Source organism: Capra hircus, chromosome 16 (assembly GCF_001704415.2).
Source record: "Capra hircus breed San Clemente chromosome 16, ASM170441v1, whole genome shotgun sequence".
Lineage (NCBI taxonomy): Eukaryota > Metazoa > Chordata > Mammalia > Artiodactyla > Bovidae > Capra > Capra hircus.
Genome location: NC_030823.1, coordinates 17,357,679 through 17,374,200, shown reverse-complemented (window position 1 = coordinate 17,374,200; position 16,522 = coordinate 17,357,679). Strand labels below are relative to the sequence as shown.

Genomic DNA, 16,522 nt, shown 5'->3' with positions numbered 1-16,522 from the left:
GGCCTACAGCCTGCTAGGCTCCTCTGTCCATGAGATTTCCCAGGCAGGAATTCTGGAGTGGGTTGCCATTTCCTTCTCCAAGGTATCTTCCTGATCCAGGGATCGTACCCATGTCTCCTGCACTGGCAGCCAGATTCTTTATCACTGAGCCACCAGGAAAGCCCAATGAAAACATATGTATAGCTAATTACCTTAAATGTAAATGGATTAAATGCTTCAACCAAATGGCATAGACTGGCAGAACTGATTTAAAAAAAAAAAGATTTATATATATATATATATATATATATATATATATGTGTGCTGTTTGTAAGAGTTCCACTTCGTATCCAGGGACACAAACAGATTGAAAGTAAAATGGAAAAGGGCTTTCAATGAAAATGGCAATCAAAAGAAAGCTGCAGTAGTAATACTCATATCAGACAACATAGACTAAAATAAAGAGACAAGCGACAAAGGACACTACATAATGAACAAAGGATCAAACCAAGAAGATACAAGTGTAAATATATATGCACCCAACATAGGAGCAACTCAATAAATAAAGCAAATGTTAACAGCCATGAAAGGAGAAATTAGCAGTAACATAGTAATAGGAAAACTTTACCACCCCAACTGTATCAATGGACAGGTCATCAGACAGAAAATTAATAAGGAAACACAGGTCTTACATGACACATTAGATCATTAGACTAGATGTTCTTTAAAAGATATTTATAGAACATTCCATCCAAAAGCAGCAGAATACACGTTTTTCTCAAGTGCACATAGAAGATTTTCCAGGACAGATCACAAGCAGGCCATAAAGAAACCTTTGGTAAATTTAAGGAAATTTAAATCCTATCAAGCACCATTTTGATCAATGCTATGAGATTAGAAATTAATTACAAACAAAAAGCTGCTAAAACAAAAAATAGAGGCTAAACGGATCACTGAAGAAATCAAAGAGGAAATCAAAACGTACCTAGAAGCAAATGATAACAAAAACACAACAATCTGAAACCTATAGGACACAGCAAAAGCACTTTTAAGAGAGAAGCTTACAGCAATACAATCTTACCTCAGAAAACAAGAAAAATTTCAAATAAACACCATAACCTTACACCTAAACAACTAAAGAAAGAAGAAAACAAAACCCAAACTTACTGGAAGAAAAGAAATCATAAATATCAGCGGAAATGAATGAAACAGAGACAAAACAATAGAAAAGATCAATGAAACTAAAAGCTGATTCTGTGAGAAGATAAAATTGATAAACCTTTAGCCAGACTCAAGCAAAAAAGAGGGCTCAAATGGATAAAATGAGAAATGAAAATGTTACAAGGGACAGCACAGAAATACAAAGGATAATGGACTACCAGAAGCAACTATATGCCAATAAAACACCTAGACGAAATGTTTCAACTTCTTAGAAAGGCACCACCTTCCAAGGCTACACCAGAAAGAAATGAAAAATATGAACAGACCAATCACAAACACTGAAACTGAAATTTAAAAACTTCCAACAACCAAAAGTCCAGGACCAGACGGCTTCACAGGTAAATTCTATCAAACATTTAGAGAAAGGTTATTACGTTATTACTGATCTGTCTAAAATCATTCCCAAAAACTGCAGAGAAAGGCACAAACACTTTCTATGGGGCCACCATCACCCTAATACTAAAACCAGACAAAAGTAACACACAAAAAGAAAACTATGGAGCAGTATCATGAATGATGAAGCCAGGCTTCAACAGTCCGAGAACTGTGAACTTCCAGATGTTCAAGCTGGATTTAGAAAAGGCAGAGGAACCAGAGATCAAATTGCCAACATCTGCTGGATCATAAAAAAAGCAAGAGAGTTCCAGAAAAACACCTACTTCTGCTTTATTGACTATGCCAAAGCCTTTGACTGTGTAGATCACAAAAAATTGTGGAAAATTCTGAAAGAGATGGGAATACCAGACCACCTTAACTGCCTCCTGAGAAATCTGTATGCAAGTCAAGATGCAACAATTAGAACCAGACATGAAACAACAGACTGGTTCCAAATTAGGAAAGGAGCATGTCAAGGCTGTATGTTGTCACCCTGCTTATTTAACTTACATGCAGAGTACATCATCGGAAATGCCAGGCTGGATGAAGCACAAGCTGGAATCAAGACTGCCAAGGTAAATAACAATACGTCAGATACACAGATGATACCAACCTTATGGCAGAAAGTGAAGAACTAAAGAACTCCTTGATGAAAGTGAAAGAGGAGAGTGAAAAAGTTTGCATAAAACTCAACATTGAAAAAACTAAGATCATGTCATCCAGTCCCATCACTTCATGGCAAATAGATGGAGAAACAATGGAAATAGTGACAGACTTTATTTTGGGGGGTTCCAGAATCACTGCAGATGATGACTTCAGCCAAGAAATTAACAGACACTTGCTCCTTGGAAGAAAAGTTATGACCAACCTAGATAGCATATTAAAAAGCAGAGACATCACATTGCCAACAAAGATCCGTCTGGTCAAAGCTATGGTTTTTCCAGTAGTCATGTATGGATGTGAGATTTGGACCATAAAGAAGGCTGAGTGCCAAAGAATTGATGCTTTTGAACTATGGTGTTGGAAAAGATTCTTAAGAGTACCTTGGACTGCCAGGAGATCAAACCAGGCAATCGTAAAGGAAATCAGTCCTGAATATTCATTGGAAGGACTGATGTTGAAGCTGAAACTCGAATACTTTGGCCACCTGATATGAAGAACTGACTCGTTGGAGAAGACCCTGATGCTGGGAAAGATTGAAGGTAAGAGAAGGGGACGACAGAGGATGAGATGGTTGGATGGCATCACCGACTAGATGGACATGAGTTTGAGCAAGCTCCAGGAGTTGGTGATGGTCAGGGAGAAAAGACAGTCTCTTTAATAAATGATGCTGGGAAAAATAGACAGTTACCTACAAAAGAATGAAATTAGAACATTTTCTAATACCACACACAAACTCAAAATGGATTGGACTTCCTTGGTGGCTTACTGGTAAAGAATCCACCTTCCAATGCAAGAGACACAGATTTGATCCTTGATCTGGGAAGATCCCTCACTGTGCAGAACAACTTAGTCTATGTGTCCCAACCGTTGAGCTGTGCACCCCAACTGTTGAGCCTGTGCGCTAGAGCCCGGGAGCTACAACTACGGAAGCCCACATCCCCTACAGACTATACTCTGCAACAAAGAGATGCCACCACCATGAGAAGCCTGTGCACTGAAGCGAGAGGGTAGAACCCCACTTGCAGCAACTAGAGAAAAGTCTGCACAGCAATGAAGACCCATCACGGCCATAAATAAATACATAAAATTATAAAAAATAAACTCAAAATGGATTAAAAACCTAAATGTAAGACCAGATCCTGTGAAGGTCTTAGATGAAAACGTAGGCAGTATGCTGTGATATGCATGGCAGCAAGGTCTGTTTTGAATCACCTCCTATAGCAATTAAAATAAAAAGCAATAAATAGGACCTGTGTGTGTGTGTTAGTTGCTCAGTCATGTCCTACTCTTTGGGACCCCATGGACTGCAGCCTGCCAGGCTTCTCTATCCATGGAATTCTCCAGAAAAGAATACTGGGATGGTTTGTCATTTCCTTCTCCAGCAGATCTTCCCAACCCAGGTACAGAACCAGAGTCTGCGGCATTTCAGGCAGATTCTACACCATCTGAGCCACAGGGAAGCCAAATTAAACTTAAAAGCTTTTGCACAGCAATGGAAACCATCCACAATATATCTGCAAAGACATTGATAAGGGATTAATCTCCAAATATACAAACAACTCATGTAGCTCAATATTAAAAAAAAAAAAAAAAAAACCCCGCAATCAAAAAATGGGTGGGTGGTCTCAACAAACATTTCTCCAAAGAGACATACAGATGACCAAGAGGCCCGTGAAAAGAGGCTCTAATTTATTAGAGAAATGCAAAAACTACAATGAGCTATCACCTCACACTAGTCAGAATGGCCATCATCAAAAAATCTACAAACAATAAATGCTGGAGAAGATGTGGAAAAAAGGGAACTGTCCTACATTTGTTGGTGGGAATATAAATTGGTATATCATACAGAGAACAGTATGGAGATTCCTTAAAAACCTAAATATTGTACTACCATAGGATTCAGCAATTCCACGTCTAGGCATGTATCTGAAGAAAACCATACTTTGAAAAGATACATGCACCTCAATGTTCATTTACAGCAGATGTGGTACATATATAGAATGAAATATTACTCGGGCATAAAAAATGAAATAATGCCAATAGCAGCAACACAGATCTACCTAGAGATAATCACACTAACTGAAGTAAAACAAAGACAAATATCATATATCACATATATATAATTTTTTAAAAAAAGATACAAACAAACTCATTACAAACAGAAACAGACTCACAGACTTTGAAAACAAACTTATGGTTACCAAAGGGGAAATGCAGGGTGGAGAGATAAATTAGGAGTTTAACATATACACACTACTACATATAAAATAGATAATTAACAAGGATCTACTGTAAAGCACAGGGAAATCTACTCAATATTCTGCAAAGACCTATATGTGAAAAGAATCTAAAAAAGAATGGATATATGTATATTTATGACTGAATCACTTTGCTATACACCTAAGTCTAACACAACATTGTAAATCACCTGTATACTCCAGTTTAAAACTTTAAAATAAAGTCCTGCCTCAATGGCTTCCCAGGTGGCTCAGATGGTAAAGCGTCTGCCTGCAATATGGGAGACTTCAGTTCGATTCCTGGGATGGGAAGATCCCTAGGAGAAGGGAATGGCTACCCACTCCAGGATTCTTGCCTGGAAAATTCCATGGACGGAGGAGCCTGATAGGCTACAGTCTATGGGGTCGCAAACAGTCACAGATGACTGAGCGACTGCACTTTCATTTTCTTTCCTGTTTTGATAGGAGTCTTGTAGCAATTAAAATCCACACTAGAAGAGTAATATTTGCCTCCAAGTTGATGTCTGTCCTTTCTACCTGAACTATAAAACTCCTCACCAAGTGTGGTAGGCAGAATAATGGCTCCCTGAACATGTCCTTGTCTAAATTCCTGAAAATGGTAAAAATGTTATCTTACATGGCAAAGGGGACTATCCAGGTGCCTAGAATGTAATACTAAGGTCCTCATAAGCAGAGGTAGACGAGTGGGACACGCTGCTGTTTTGGAAATGTAAAAAAGGAAATGTGATTAAAGGAACACAGATGGACTTTAGAAGTTGGAAAGGACAAAGAAACTTGCTGGAGCCTCCAGAAGGAACACAAACCTGCCAATATCTTGACTGTAGCCCAGCAAGATCCAATTTGAAGTTTTCTGAATTCCAGAACTGAGTGATGAAAATAAATATATGGTAATTTGTTATAGCAGAAAGAAGAAACTAATACACCAAGGCACCTACATTATTTTCATTTTATACTTCTCCTCAGCCAAAACTTTGTTGTTCAGTTAATTTGTTAGTTGCTTTCACACCACTCCACTCCCTTAGGAAGAGAAACCACAAAGTGAGGAGGGGTAGCTCTGAGACTGAGCCCAGCCCACTGCCTGTCCCACTGAATCAAAGAACTACTAATAATGTTGTCAAAACTAACACTACTCACTTATACCAGAGACCAGGAACATGGTGTTTATTCTAATGCATTCTTAGGAATCTACTATGTGCCCGGGACATGAGAAGCACTGGGATGGAGAGAGTTGAGAATTCTGCCATTTCTTTCCCCAGGATGACCTAGGGAATTTCTCCAACTTGGTTTTCTCATTATTAAAATAGGGATGATGAGATCCATGCCACAGGTTGTTGTGATAATTAAATGAGAAAACGTATACAAGAGACTTCAGTGTTATATGCCTGGCATAAAAAAACAGGTGATTAAGTCCTAACTGGAAAGTCCAATTAATTTCTCAATATTCAGAAGCTATTTTTATGGAACTGGATGTTTTCCCAATATTTACTAATGAGGAGCCTCTAGAGCCGAGTCATCTTATTTTGAAGAGCTCTCCCTTCTTCCCACACCTCTCCATTCCTTCCCCAACTCCCAAATACATCATTTCTGCTCAGTGCTGAAATGATTTGCCAAACCAGACTCTGTCAGATTTCCCTTTGCCTATTTTTCTTCAAGAGATGGACCCCAGACAGAAAAAGGGTTCTGGAGGTTGGTAAGGAGACTCTGCAACTAAAACCACAAATGTGGCTTGGGGTGGGTACCACAAGAAGGCAGAAATACAAGCACACAATGATTCTTTCCTAAAGGTCCAGATGGAGGAGCTAGTTGTGTTAGGGTGATTTTGCTTGCCTAAGTTCTTTTTTTAATTTTAACACTAATATATCAGCACAAAATCCCTCATTGCTTGTTTTCTACTAGACTTTTCTCAATATAACTTTCACTGTTTTCTTTCCAACACCTCACTACCAGGCTAATTAGAAAGGAAGCTGATTCTACCGCTCAAAGGTTAAATTATGAAGCCAAACACATGCACAAGTTTTTCTCTTTAACACATAAGAATATTTCATATTATTTCTCTTCCATCTAACACAACACACAAAAATCCTCCAATCTCCTATTTCAAATTCTCACCAGCTAATGAAAGGAAAGATTAAGAAGATCAACACACAAATAGGCCTATGGAATAGGATTAAGAGCCCAGAAATAAGTCCAAGCATATATAGTCAACAAATGTTTGATAAGGTAGCCAAGAACACTAAATGAAGAAAAGGGAGCTTCTTCAATAAATGGTGCCTGGAAAATTGGATACTTAAACAGAAAAGAATTAAATTTGACTGTTACTGGCTTCCCTAGTGGCTCAGATAGTATAGAATCTGCAATGCAAGTGGTGCAGGTTCAATCCCCAGGTCAGGAAGTTCCCCTGAAGAAGGGAATGGCAAACCACTCCAGTATTCTTGCCTGGGAAATCCCATGGACAGAGAAGCCTGGCAGGCTACAGTCCATGGGGTCGCAAAAAGTCGGACACAACAGAGTGACTAACACTTTCACATTCACTTTATACTACTGACAAAAATAAACTCAAAATTGATTGAAGACCTAAAACCATGAGACTCCTAGAAGAAAACACAGGGAAAAAGCTCCTTGACATGAGTTGTGGTAATGACTGTTTTCAAAATCACACATTAAGCACAAGCAATAAAATCAGAAATAAACAAATGGGACTACATCACTCTAAAAAGCATCTGCACAGAAAAAGAAACTATCAAAGTGAAAAAAGCAACCAATGGAGTAGGAAAAAATATTTGCAAACCATATATCTGATAAGGTGTCAATATGCAAATATATAAAGAACTCAACTCAACAGCAAAAAAACAAATAATCCAACTAAAAAATGGACCAAAGACTTGAATAGACATTTTCCCAAAGAAGATATACAAACAGCCAATATACAAAAGATCCTCTGCATCAATTGTCAATAGGGAAATGCAAATCAAATCCACAGTAAGGTTGCAACGGCCATCATGAAAAGACAAGAGATGGATACATGTATTATGGCTGAGTCTCTTTGCTGTCCATGTGAAACTATCACAACATTGTCAATTAGCTATATTTCAAAACAAAATAAAAATTCTGAAAAAACGACAATAAATGCTGGTGTGGATGTGGAGAAAAGGGAAACTTTGTCACCGTTGGTGGAACTGCAAGTTGGTATGGCCACTATGGAAAACAATATGGTGTTTGCTCAAAAAAATTAAGTACAAATCTACCCTATGATAACACAATTTCAATTCTGGGAATATATTCAAAGAAAACAAAAACACTAGTCTGAAAAGTTCTGCACTCCCATGCTCACAGCAGCATTATTTACAATAGCCAAGTGTCCAACAATAGGGGGAAAAAAGTATAAAATTAGATGCAAGTATATAAAAATAAATATAAAGCAAGATGAAGGTTTTCAAATTCAATGAGAAAGGATGGTTTATCTAATAATCAGAACATAATTAGCCACTCATGTGGAAGAAAATGGATTCCTAAATGTAATATCTTATACAAAAAGTACATTTTACATGCATTAAAAATCGAAAGTGGAGGGCTTCCCTGGTGGCTCAGTGGTAAAGAATCCCCTGGCCAAAGCAGGGGAAATAGATTCGATCCCTGATTTGGGAAGATCCCACATACTACGGAGCAACTAAGCCCCTGCGCCACAACTAGTAAGCTCAGGGGCTGCAACTACTGAAGCCTGCTCACCCTAGGGCCTGGGTTCCGAAACAAGAGAAGCCACTGGCACAGAGAAGTCAGTGTGCCACAATCAGGGAGCAGCCCTCACTCACCACAGTTAGAGAAAAGCAAGCACAGGAATGAAGACCCAGCACAGCCCAAATAAACAAACAAATACAATTATATTTTTAAAAATCTAAAGAGGAATATGAATTCCAAAAGGGTAATAATCTATACAAATACTTTTGATAATTCAAGTAACATGCGGTAAACTGAGCAAGAAAAAAATATAGAAGTGAAGCATGACAATGCAGACAAAATGCCCAAAGAACTATGGACAGAGGTTTGTAATACTGTATAGAAGGGAAGGACCAAAGCCATCCCAAAGAGAAAGAAAGGCAAGGAGGCAAAGCGGTTGTCGGAGGAGGCTTACAAATACCTAAGGAAAGAAAAGAAGGGAAAGGCAAGGGAGAACCATAAAGATATACCCAACGGAATGCAGGGTTACAGAGAATAGCAAGAAGAGATAAGGCCTTCTTGACTGAACAATGAAAAGAAATAGAGGAAAACAATAGAAGGGGAAAGACTAGAGATCTCTTCAAGAAAACTGGAGGTCTCAAGGGAACGTTTCATACAAGGATGGACATGATAAAGGATAGAAACAGTAAGGACCTAAGAGAAGCAGAAGAAATTAAGAAGAGGTGGCAATACACAGAACTACACAAAACAGTCTCAGTGACTTGGGACAATCGCAGTGGTGTGGTAACTCGCCCAGCAGCAGACAGCCTGGAACATGAAGTCAAGTGGCTCTTAGAAGAACTACCACAAAACACCTAGTGCAGGCCAGCTGAGCTATTTAAAATCCTAAGAGGTGATGCTGTTAAAGTGCTGCACTCAATGTCAGCATATTTGGAAAACTCCGCATGACCACAGGACTAGCAAAGGTCAGTTTTCATTCCAGTTCCATAGAAGGGAAATGTCAGAGAATGTTGAAAACTATCATACAATTGCACTCATTCCATATGCTAGCATTCTGAGCTCATTATGCTCAAAATCCTTCAAGCTAGTCTTCAGCAATACATGAACTAAGAAATTCCAGATGTACAAGATGGATTTAGAGAAGGCAGAGGAACCAGAAATCAAATTGCCAATATCTGTTGGATCAGAGAGACAACAAACGAACTCCAGAAAAATACCTACTGCTTCACTGACTACTTGGAAGCCTCTGACTGTGTGGATCACAAAAAAACTGTGGAAAATTACTGAAGAGTCAGGAATATTAGACAACCTTACCTTTCCCCTGAGAAACCTGTATATGGGTCAAGAAGCAACAGTTAGAACTGGACATGGAACGGACTGGTTCCAGACTGGGAAAGGAGTGCATCAAGGCCATATAATGTCATACTGTGTATTTAACTTCTATGCAGAGCACATCATGTGAAATGCCAGACTGGAATCAAGATTGCCAGGAGAAATACAACAACCTCTGCAGATATGCAGATGATCCCACTTCAGTGGCAGAAAGTGAAGAGTAACTAAAGAGCATCTTGATGAAGGTGAAAGAGGAGAGTGAGCAGGCTTAAAACTCAACATTCAAAAAACTAACATCATGGCATCTGGTCCCATCACTTCATGGCAAATAGAAGGGGGAAAAGTGAAAAATATAGGCAGATTCTCTTTTTCCGGGTTCCGAAATGACTGAGAACTGTGACTGCAGCCATGAAATTAAAAGATGTTTGCTCCTTGGAAGGAAATCGATGACAAATCTAGACAGCATATTAAAAAGCAGAGACATCGCTCTGCCAACAAAGGTCCATTTAATCCAAGGTATGGTTTTTTCAGTAGTCATGTACGGATGTGAGAGTTGGACCATAAAGAAAGCTGAGGACCAAAGAATTGATGGTTTTGAACTGTAGTGTTGGAGAAGACTATTGAGAGTCCCTTGGACTGCAAGGAGATCAAACCAGTTAATCCTAAAGGAAATCAGTCCTAAATATTCATTGGAAGGACTGATGCTGAAAGCTCCAAAACTTTGGCCACCTGATGTGAAGAACTGACTCACTGGAAAAGACCCTGTTGCTGGGAAAGACTGAAGGAAGGAGAAGGGGATGACAGAATATGAGATGGTTGGATGGCATCACCGACTCAATGGACATGAGTTTGAGCAAGCTCCGGGAGCTGGTGATGGACAGGGAAGCGTAGCATGCTGCAGTCCATGGGGTTGCAAAGAGTTGTATACGACTTAACGACTGAACACCACCACCGTTCCCCAATCATCAACATTTCTCACTTCATACAGTAATTCTGAACTAAGAATCCTACCTTTCAGACAAATAAAAAGGAGAAATCCCTAGTATATACTTTTCCTTATTCCTGCTGGATTCTGAGAATGCAAGAATTAGATAAAACAAAACTACCTTGCATGTTAGATACTAAACTACATCACTTCTGTTCACAATGGTCCTGCTTAACTACCTCACTCCCAAGTGTACAGTACTCATGACCAATGTCTTATTCTCCTTTTAGAGTACAATATTTAATCATTACAGACAAAAAAAAAACAGGGATCACATTAACAAGCCTGCCTCATTTAACACAACAGTTAAACAATTTGGAAGCTGGATACACTAAGCAAGAAGGTGTAACTTCAAGATATTTCACTTATTTCACAGTTTATACTGTATGGGCAATATTTAAACATACTGAGGCTATCAGTATTTATGAAATTAGTTGTAATAATAAAAGTAAACTGAATTTAATCAGCAGGCAAAATTGGAAGGAAAAAAAATTTGATGACTAAAATTAAACAGCTCTTAAATCTGTAAGTATAAAATCACAGCTATTAAAAAATACCCCCCAAAGTAAAAAGCAAGCCATTATTAATCATATAATACCTGTAACACACAGCAAAATGGGCATACGCAGCTACAATCCAGTTGTGATGGCCAGCTACTATCAGCACCTTTCGTGGATCCACAGGAAACCCTGCTGACATTAGAAAAAGAAATGTTTTTTGTGTTCTAAAAAAGCGGTTTGCAAACTATGGCCAAGAGGCCAATTCCAGTCCTCTGCCTGTTTTGAGAAAGAAGCTTTGTTGGAACACAGCCAAGCACATCTGTCCACACATCAAAGCTGCTTGTGCGCTACAAAGAGAAATGAGCAGTTCCAACAGAGACCTTCAGGCTCATGAAGCCCACTATGTCCACCATCTGGCCCAGAAAAAGTCTGTCAACCTCTGTTCTAAAGGTTTACAGCAAACAGAAAATCACAAACTTTTTAAATAAAAATATTAGGTGAGACTTTTCAAGATATAAATGGGAGATCTAGATTAAAAAGAGATACAGCACAAGCTACATCTTTAAAAATACTTACTCAATATCTAGAGCTAAAGACGTACACACTTTTTTAATTTATGTAAGCTATACTTACCTAGCCTAACAGTTTCTTCTCCAGTTCCAGAAAGAACAGGCTGAGTACCATTTCCTCGAGCTTCACCTTCTGTAAAATTTAGTCCATTTCTAGAATCAGCTGAGGATCTAGTAGTGTTGTTTATTTTACGACTAGGAATACCTATGAAAGCAAAGAATATGAAATTTTTAAAGTTCACCCACCAAAATTTGAAAATTTCATATGTTCTTATGGCTAAAAAACAAAAAAACTAAACATTATAGCTGAAATTTATCTTCTAATATAGTGATTTACTGCAAATAAGTACCATAACAAATAAGATGAAATTTTTAAAATAAGATTTCTGATATTTTCCATGTTATATATTTAATAGGTAAGACTAAGATTTATCATATGTATAAGACCAAATCAATCACCACTAATTCATTCATTCTGTCACTAACTCTTTACATTTATGGAACAGTTACTATGAGATAGGTATTATTCACTAATTTAAACTTTATTAAGTCTACATTTTAACTTTAAACTTTATTAAGTTTAAATTTTTAAACTTTATTTACTAATTTAAATTTTATTCAGCTTTATAGCTGAACTGCCCTATACTTCTAAGCATCCCTTATTTGGCAGAGGAGTCTTTTTGAAATCATTTTGAAATGAACTCTTGTTCAAAACTCTGCTACAACACAGGCACAGATCAAACTGTACTAACTAACTGAAGAGGGGCAGATATGACATGCACCTCACCCTCCTCTCCCCTACATACTGACAAATCTCTGCAAAGCTCCTAGGGTTCCACAAAGGAGATGGACAATCAGTTCTCAAACACAGGAATCAGCAAATTTGACCAAAGCCAAGTCCAGTCTGATGGCAGTCTATGTAAGTAAAGTTGTATTAGACACCGTCACACCCATCCATTTCTGCAGTGTTTACAGTGGAGTTCAGTTAACTGCCAGAGATCTTCTAGCTCACAAGTCTAACTGGCCCTCTACAAAAAAATTTTGGCAAACTCCTACCCTACCTTATAGTCTGACCTAACTTCTGTTAAGATTAAAGTTCTCATCTTTTCTAGTAGATTTACAAATGAGATAATCAAGAAACAGATTTTCCTATTCACACATCTGTACTTAACGTAATGATAAAAAGACATCAACAAGTCAATGAACAAAGCAGAAGTACCTGGTGGAGGCAAGTAACCATGGAAAAGGACACTGCCGCAAGATGAACGCTCCAGCTCTTCACATAAGAGAAGCCTTCTTACTAAAAACATTTCAAAGCAAACTTGTCAAGAGTACATGCAAACAGAACAATAGTACTCCACTTATTTTCTCTAGTTAAAGAGGATAAGGAAAGAAAAGGGAAAATGTTTAAGTTAAATCAGCTGACAATATCTTTTTTTTTATGAAAATCCACAAAAAGCAAGCACTGACTAGTCCATCAAAAATCAGGACCTGATATAAAAGACACTTCATTTGGGCAAGCTGAATGCTCAAAGGGTCGAATCATAAACAAAAAATAGTAGTAAGATACATACCTAGTGGAGTGATTCCATAAAATTCAGCTTCATGTCGGAGAACATTAATGCTCACTCCCCTACAAAGAAACAAATTAATGATGTAAATCTTCTAACACTGGCAGCCTGGATTATCATCTGAAGCAGAAAAAGTACTAGGCTCTTAACATGAACAAAATCATGAGCTTTAAAACTTACTTCTTTCCTAAGATCCTTAATCATTTGAAGAAGTATAAACAATAAAACCGCACACTACCATGAACTTTTTCTTACGAAAAAACCACTCATATATAGATGAACTGGATGACTAAATAAGAGATGAGGGCTTTATAGGGTTAATACAAGTAATTATCAATAAGTATCTAAGAGGCAAACAAGAGTAGAAATCATTTATAAGAGTAGAAATTAATTGCCTCTGACTGTAATTTCTATACATATTCTAACCTCCCCAATTAATCTACAAGCTCCCTGCAAGCATGATCCACCTCTGATCCATGTCTGTATACGTCACACAGTGCCTACCACACATCAGCATGACTCCTCTGATCAGAAACCAAAAATAAAGGCAAAACAGAAGGTAGGAAGGAAAAAAAGATCAACCTTAAGAAGGGCTATGTTATCCAGATAGAGATGTTACAATAAAGTACTAAGAAAATAAGAAGTAAAAAAAAAAAAAAAAAAAAAAAAAGGAAACAAGATTTTAAAAGCACTGATTTTAGGTTTCAGTTATAATTGTCCTTATTTTAAAAACACTGCCTGGGCAGAAAGGAGAGGGGGCATCACTAAGGATTCCATGAAAATTAAAATGATAATAAAGGAATACTGTGAACAACTCTGTGCCTGCAAATTTGAGAACCCAAATGAAACGGACAATTCCCTGAAACACATGATCTGCTAAAACTCACACCAAAAAGAAACTATCTCAGTCTATATGTATTAAAAAAAAAAAAAGATCAACAATAACCTTCCAAAACAGAAAGCACTAGGCCCAGGATTCACTGGTAAATGCTACCAAATATTTAAGGCAGAAATTATACCAATTATCTACAATCTCAGAGAAAGCAGCAGAGAGAAACCTTATTTATTTTACAGGGCAAGGCCCACATTACTTTAACACCAAAACCAGAAAAATGCATCACAAGAAAATTATAGACCAATATCTCTCATGAACATAGACACTATAATTCTCAACAAAATATCAGCAAACCAAATCCAACAATGTATAAAAAGAAATATATACCACAACCAAGCAGGATTTATCTCAGGTATGAAAGCTGGTTCAACATTCTGAAATCAATTAATGTAATCTTTCACATCAACAGACTGACATGACCACATCAACAGGTGAAAAGAAAGCATCTGACAAAATCCAACATCTATTCATAAAAAAAACTCTCAGTAAACCAGGAACTGAGGGGAGGTTTTTCAACTTGATAAGACTTTTAAAAAAATATCCTGTATCGAGCATCATATTTAATGTGAGAACTTTGAACTAACACCTGGTTACAAGACAAAGATTCCGTCACCACTCTTTTCAACTTCATACTGAAATCCTTATTAACACAAAACAAGAAAAGAAAAGGCATACAGGTTGGGAAGAAAGATATAAAACTGATGATCACAGATGATATGGCTGTCAAAATAGAAAATCCAAAGGAATGAACCCAAAACTCTTGGAGTTAATAAGCAAGTAAATCAAGGTTGTACCATATAATGTTAATGTACCAAAGTCTACTGCTTTTCAATATACCAACAGTGAACAAGAGAAACTTGAAGTTAGAAACACCACCATTTACACTAATACTCCCCTAAAAAGTAGTCAAGTATAAAACTAAATACACACACAGACACACAATATATACATACAAAATCTACAAGAAAGAAAACCACAAAACTCTGATGGCTGAAATCAAAGAACCAGAAAAATGGAGAGAGATTTCTGGTTCATGGACAGGGAGATGCAGTACTGTTAAGACATCAGTTCTTCCCTACTTGATTTGATTCAATGCAATTCTAATCAAAATCTAGCAAGTTATTTTATCAATATCAACAAGCTGATTCTAAAGTTTACATGAAAAGGCCCAAGAGCCAAAACAGCCAATATAATACTGAAGAACAAAGTTGAAGCACTGCCATTTCCCAATATCAAAACTGTAAACCTAGAAAAACCAAGATAGTGTGGTACTGGTAAGAAACAAACAAATCATGGAGTAGAACAGAAAGCCCAGAAATAAATCCCATACATACAGTCAACCGATCTATAACAAAGAAGCAAAGGCAAAATAATGAAGTAACAGATAGTGCTGAAACAACTAGACATCAGCATGCAAAAAAAAAAAAAAAAAGATAACATTTAGGAAAAAACCTAAATGACACTGGGTATGGTCATACTTGTTTAGATAAAGCCCAAAGACACAATCCATGAGAGGAATAAGAATAAGCTAGATTTCATCAAAATTAAAACATTCTGCTCTACAGAAGACAATGTCAAGAAAATGAAAAGCCACCAAATGAGACAAAATATGTGCAAATGACAGATTTGATAAGGGAGTGTTGTCCCAAGTATACAAAGAACTCTTAAAACTCAACAATAAAAAAACTAATTCAATCAAAACATGGGCCAAAGACCTCAACCAAAGCTATAAAGGCAGCAAACATACGAAATAAGATGCTCCATATCATATGTCATTAAGCAAATATTAATTAAGACAACAAGTCACTACCACACATCAATTACTATGGCCAAAATCCAAAATGCTGTCAAGGATGTGAAACAACAGCAATCCTAATTCACTGCCAGTGGAAAAGGAAAATGACAGTCACTGTCAAAAACAGTCTGCAGGTTTCTTATAAAACTTACCATATGATCCAGCAACTGTACTCCTTGACATTTACCCTAAGGAGTTGAAAACTTAATGTCCATGCAAAAACCTGCACAGGGATATTTATAGAGGCTTTATTCATAACAGCTAAGACTTGGAAGCAACTAAAATGTTCCCTTCAGTAAGTGAATGGAAAAACAAATTGGTATCCAGGTAATGAAATATTGTCAGCACTAAAAAGAAGTAACATGAAAGAAACTTAATTGCATATTACTAAGTGAATGAAGCCATTCAGAAAAGGCTCCATACTATGTGAATCCAACTATGACATTTAAGAAAAAGTCAAATTATGCACATTTTTGAAAGATCAGTGGCTTGAGGAGAGAGAGAGCAACAGGCAGAGAACAAAAATTTTTAGGGCAGTGTAAGTACTGTGTATAGTATTATAAAGAGGTCCACATATCATTACATGTTTGTGCTAACTCCTAAAATGTACAACACCAAGAGTGAACTGAAGATAAACTATGAACTTTGGGTGATTATGACATCAATGAAGGTTCATCAACTGAAAAAAAGAAAAAATGTATCAT

At 37.2% G+C, this 16,522-nt stretch overlaps 1 protein-coding gene across 5 annotated transcripts in view; it reads right to left on the bottom strand.

The window, feature by feature from the left end:
• The window catches only part of KCTD3 (potassium channel tetramerization domain containing 3), a 67,962-nt gene that overhangs the window by 40,613 nt on the left and 10,827 nt on the right, over window positions 1-16,522 (bottom strand). For 2 of the 5 annotated variants that reach the window (XM_018060157.1, XM_018060155.1), the window contains exons 5-8: window positions 13,132-13,190; window positions 12,777-12,857; window positions 11,622-11,762; window positions 11,087-11,177 (exon numbers count right to left, since the gene is read on the bottom strand). In XM_018060157.1, the coding sequence (XP_017915646.1) occupies window positions 11,087-11,177; window positions 11,622-11,762; window positions 12,777-12,857; window positions 13,132-13,190 (372 nt within the window). Of the gene's footprint in view, window positions 1-11,086; window positions 11,181-11,621; window positions 11,763-12,776; window positions 12,868-13,131; window positions 13,191-16,522 lie in introns of those variants that run through there. The other 3 variants (XM_018060156.1, XM_018060154.1, XM_018060158.1) reach the window with 2 other exon arrangements.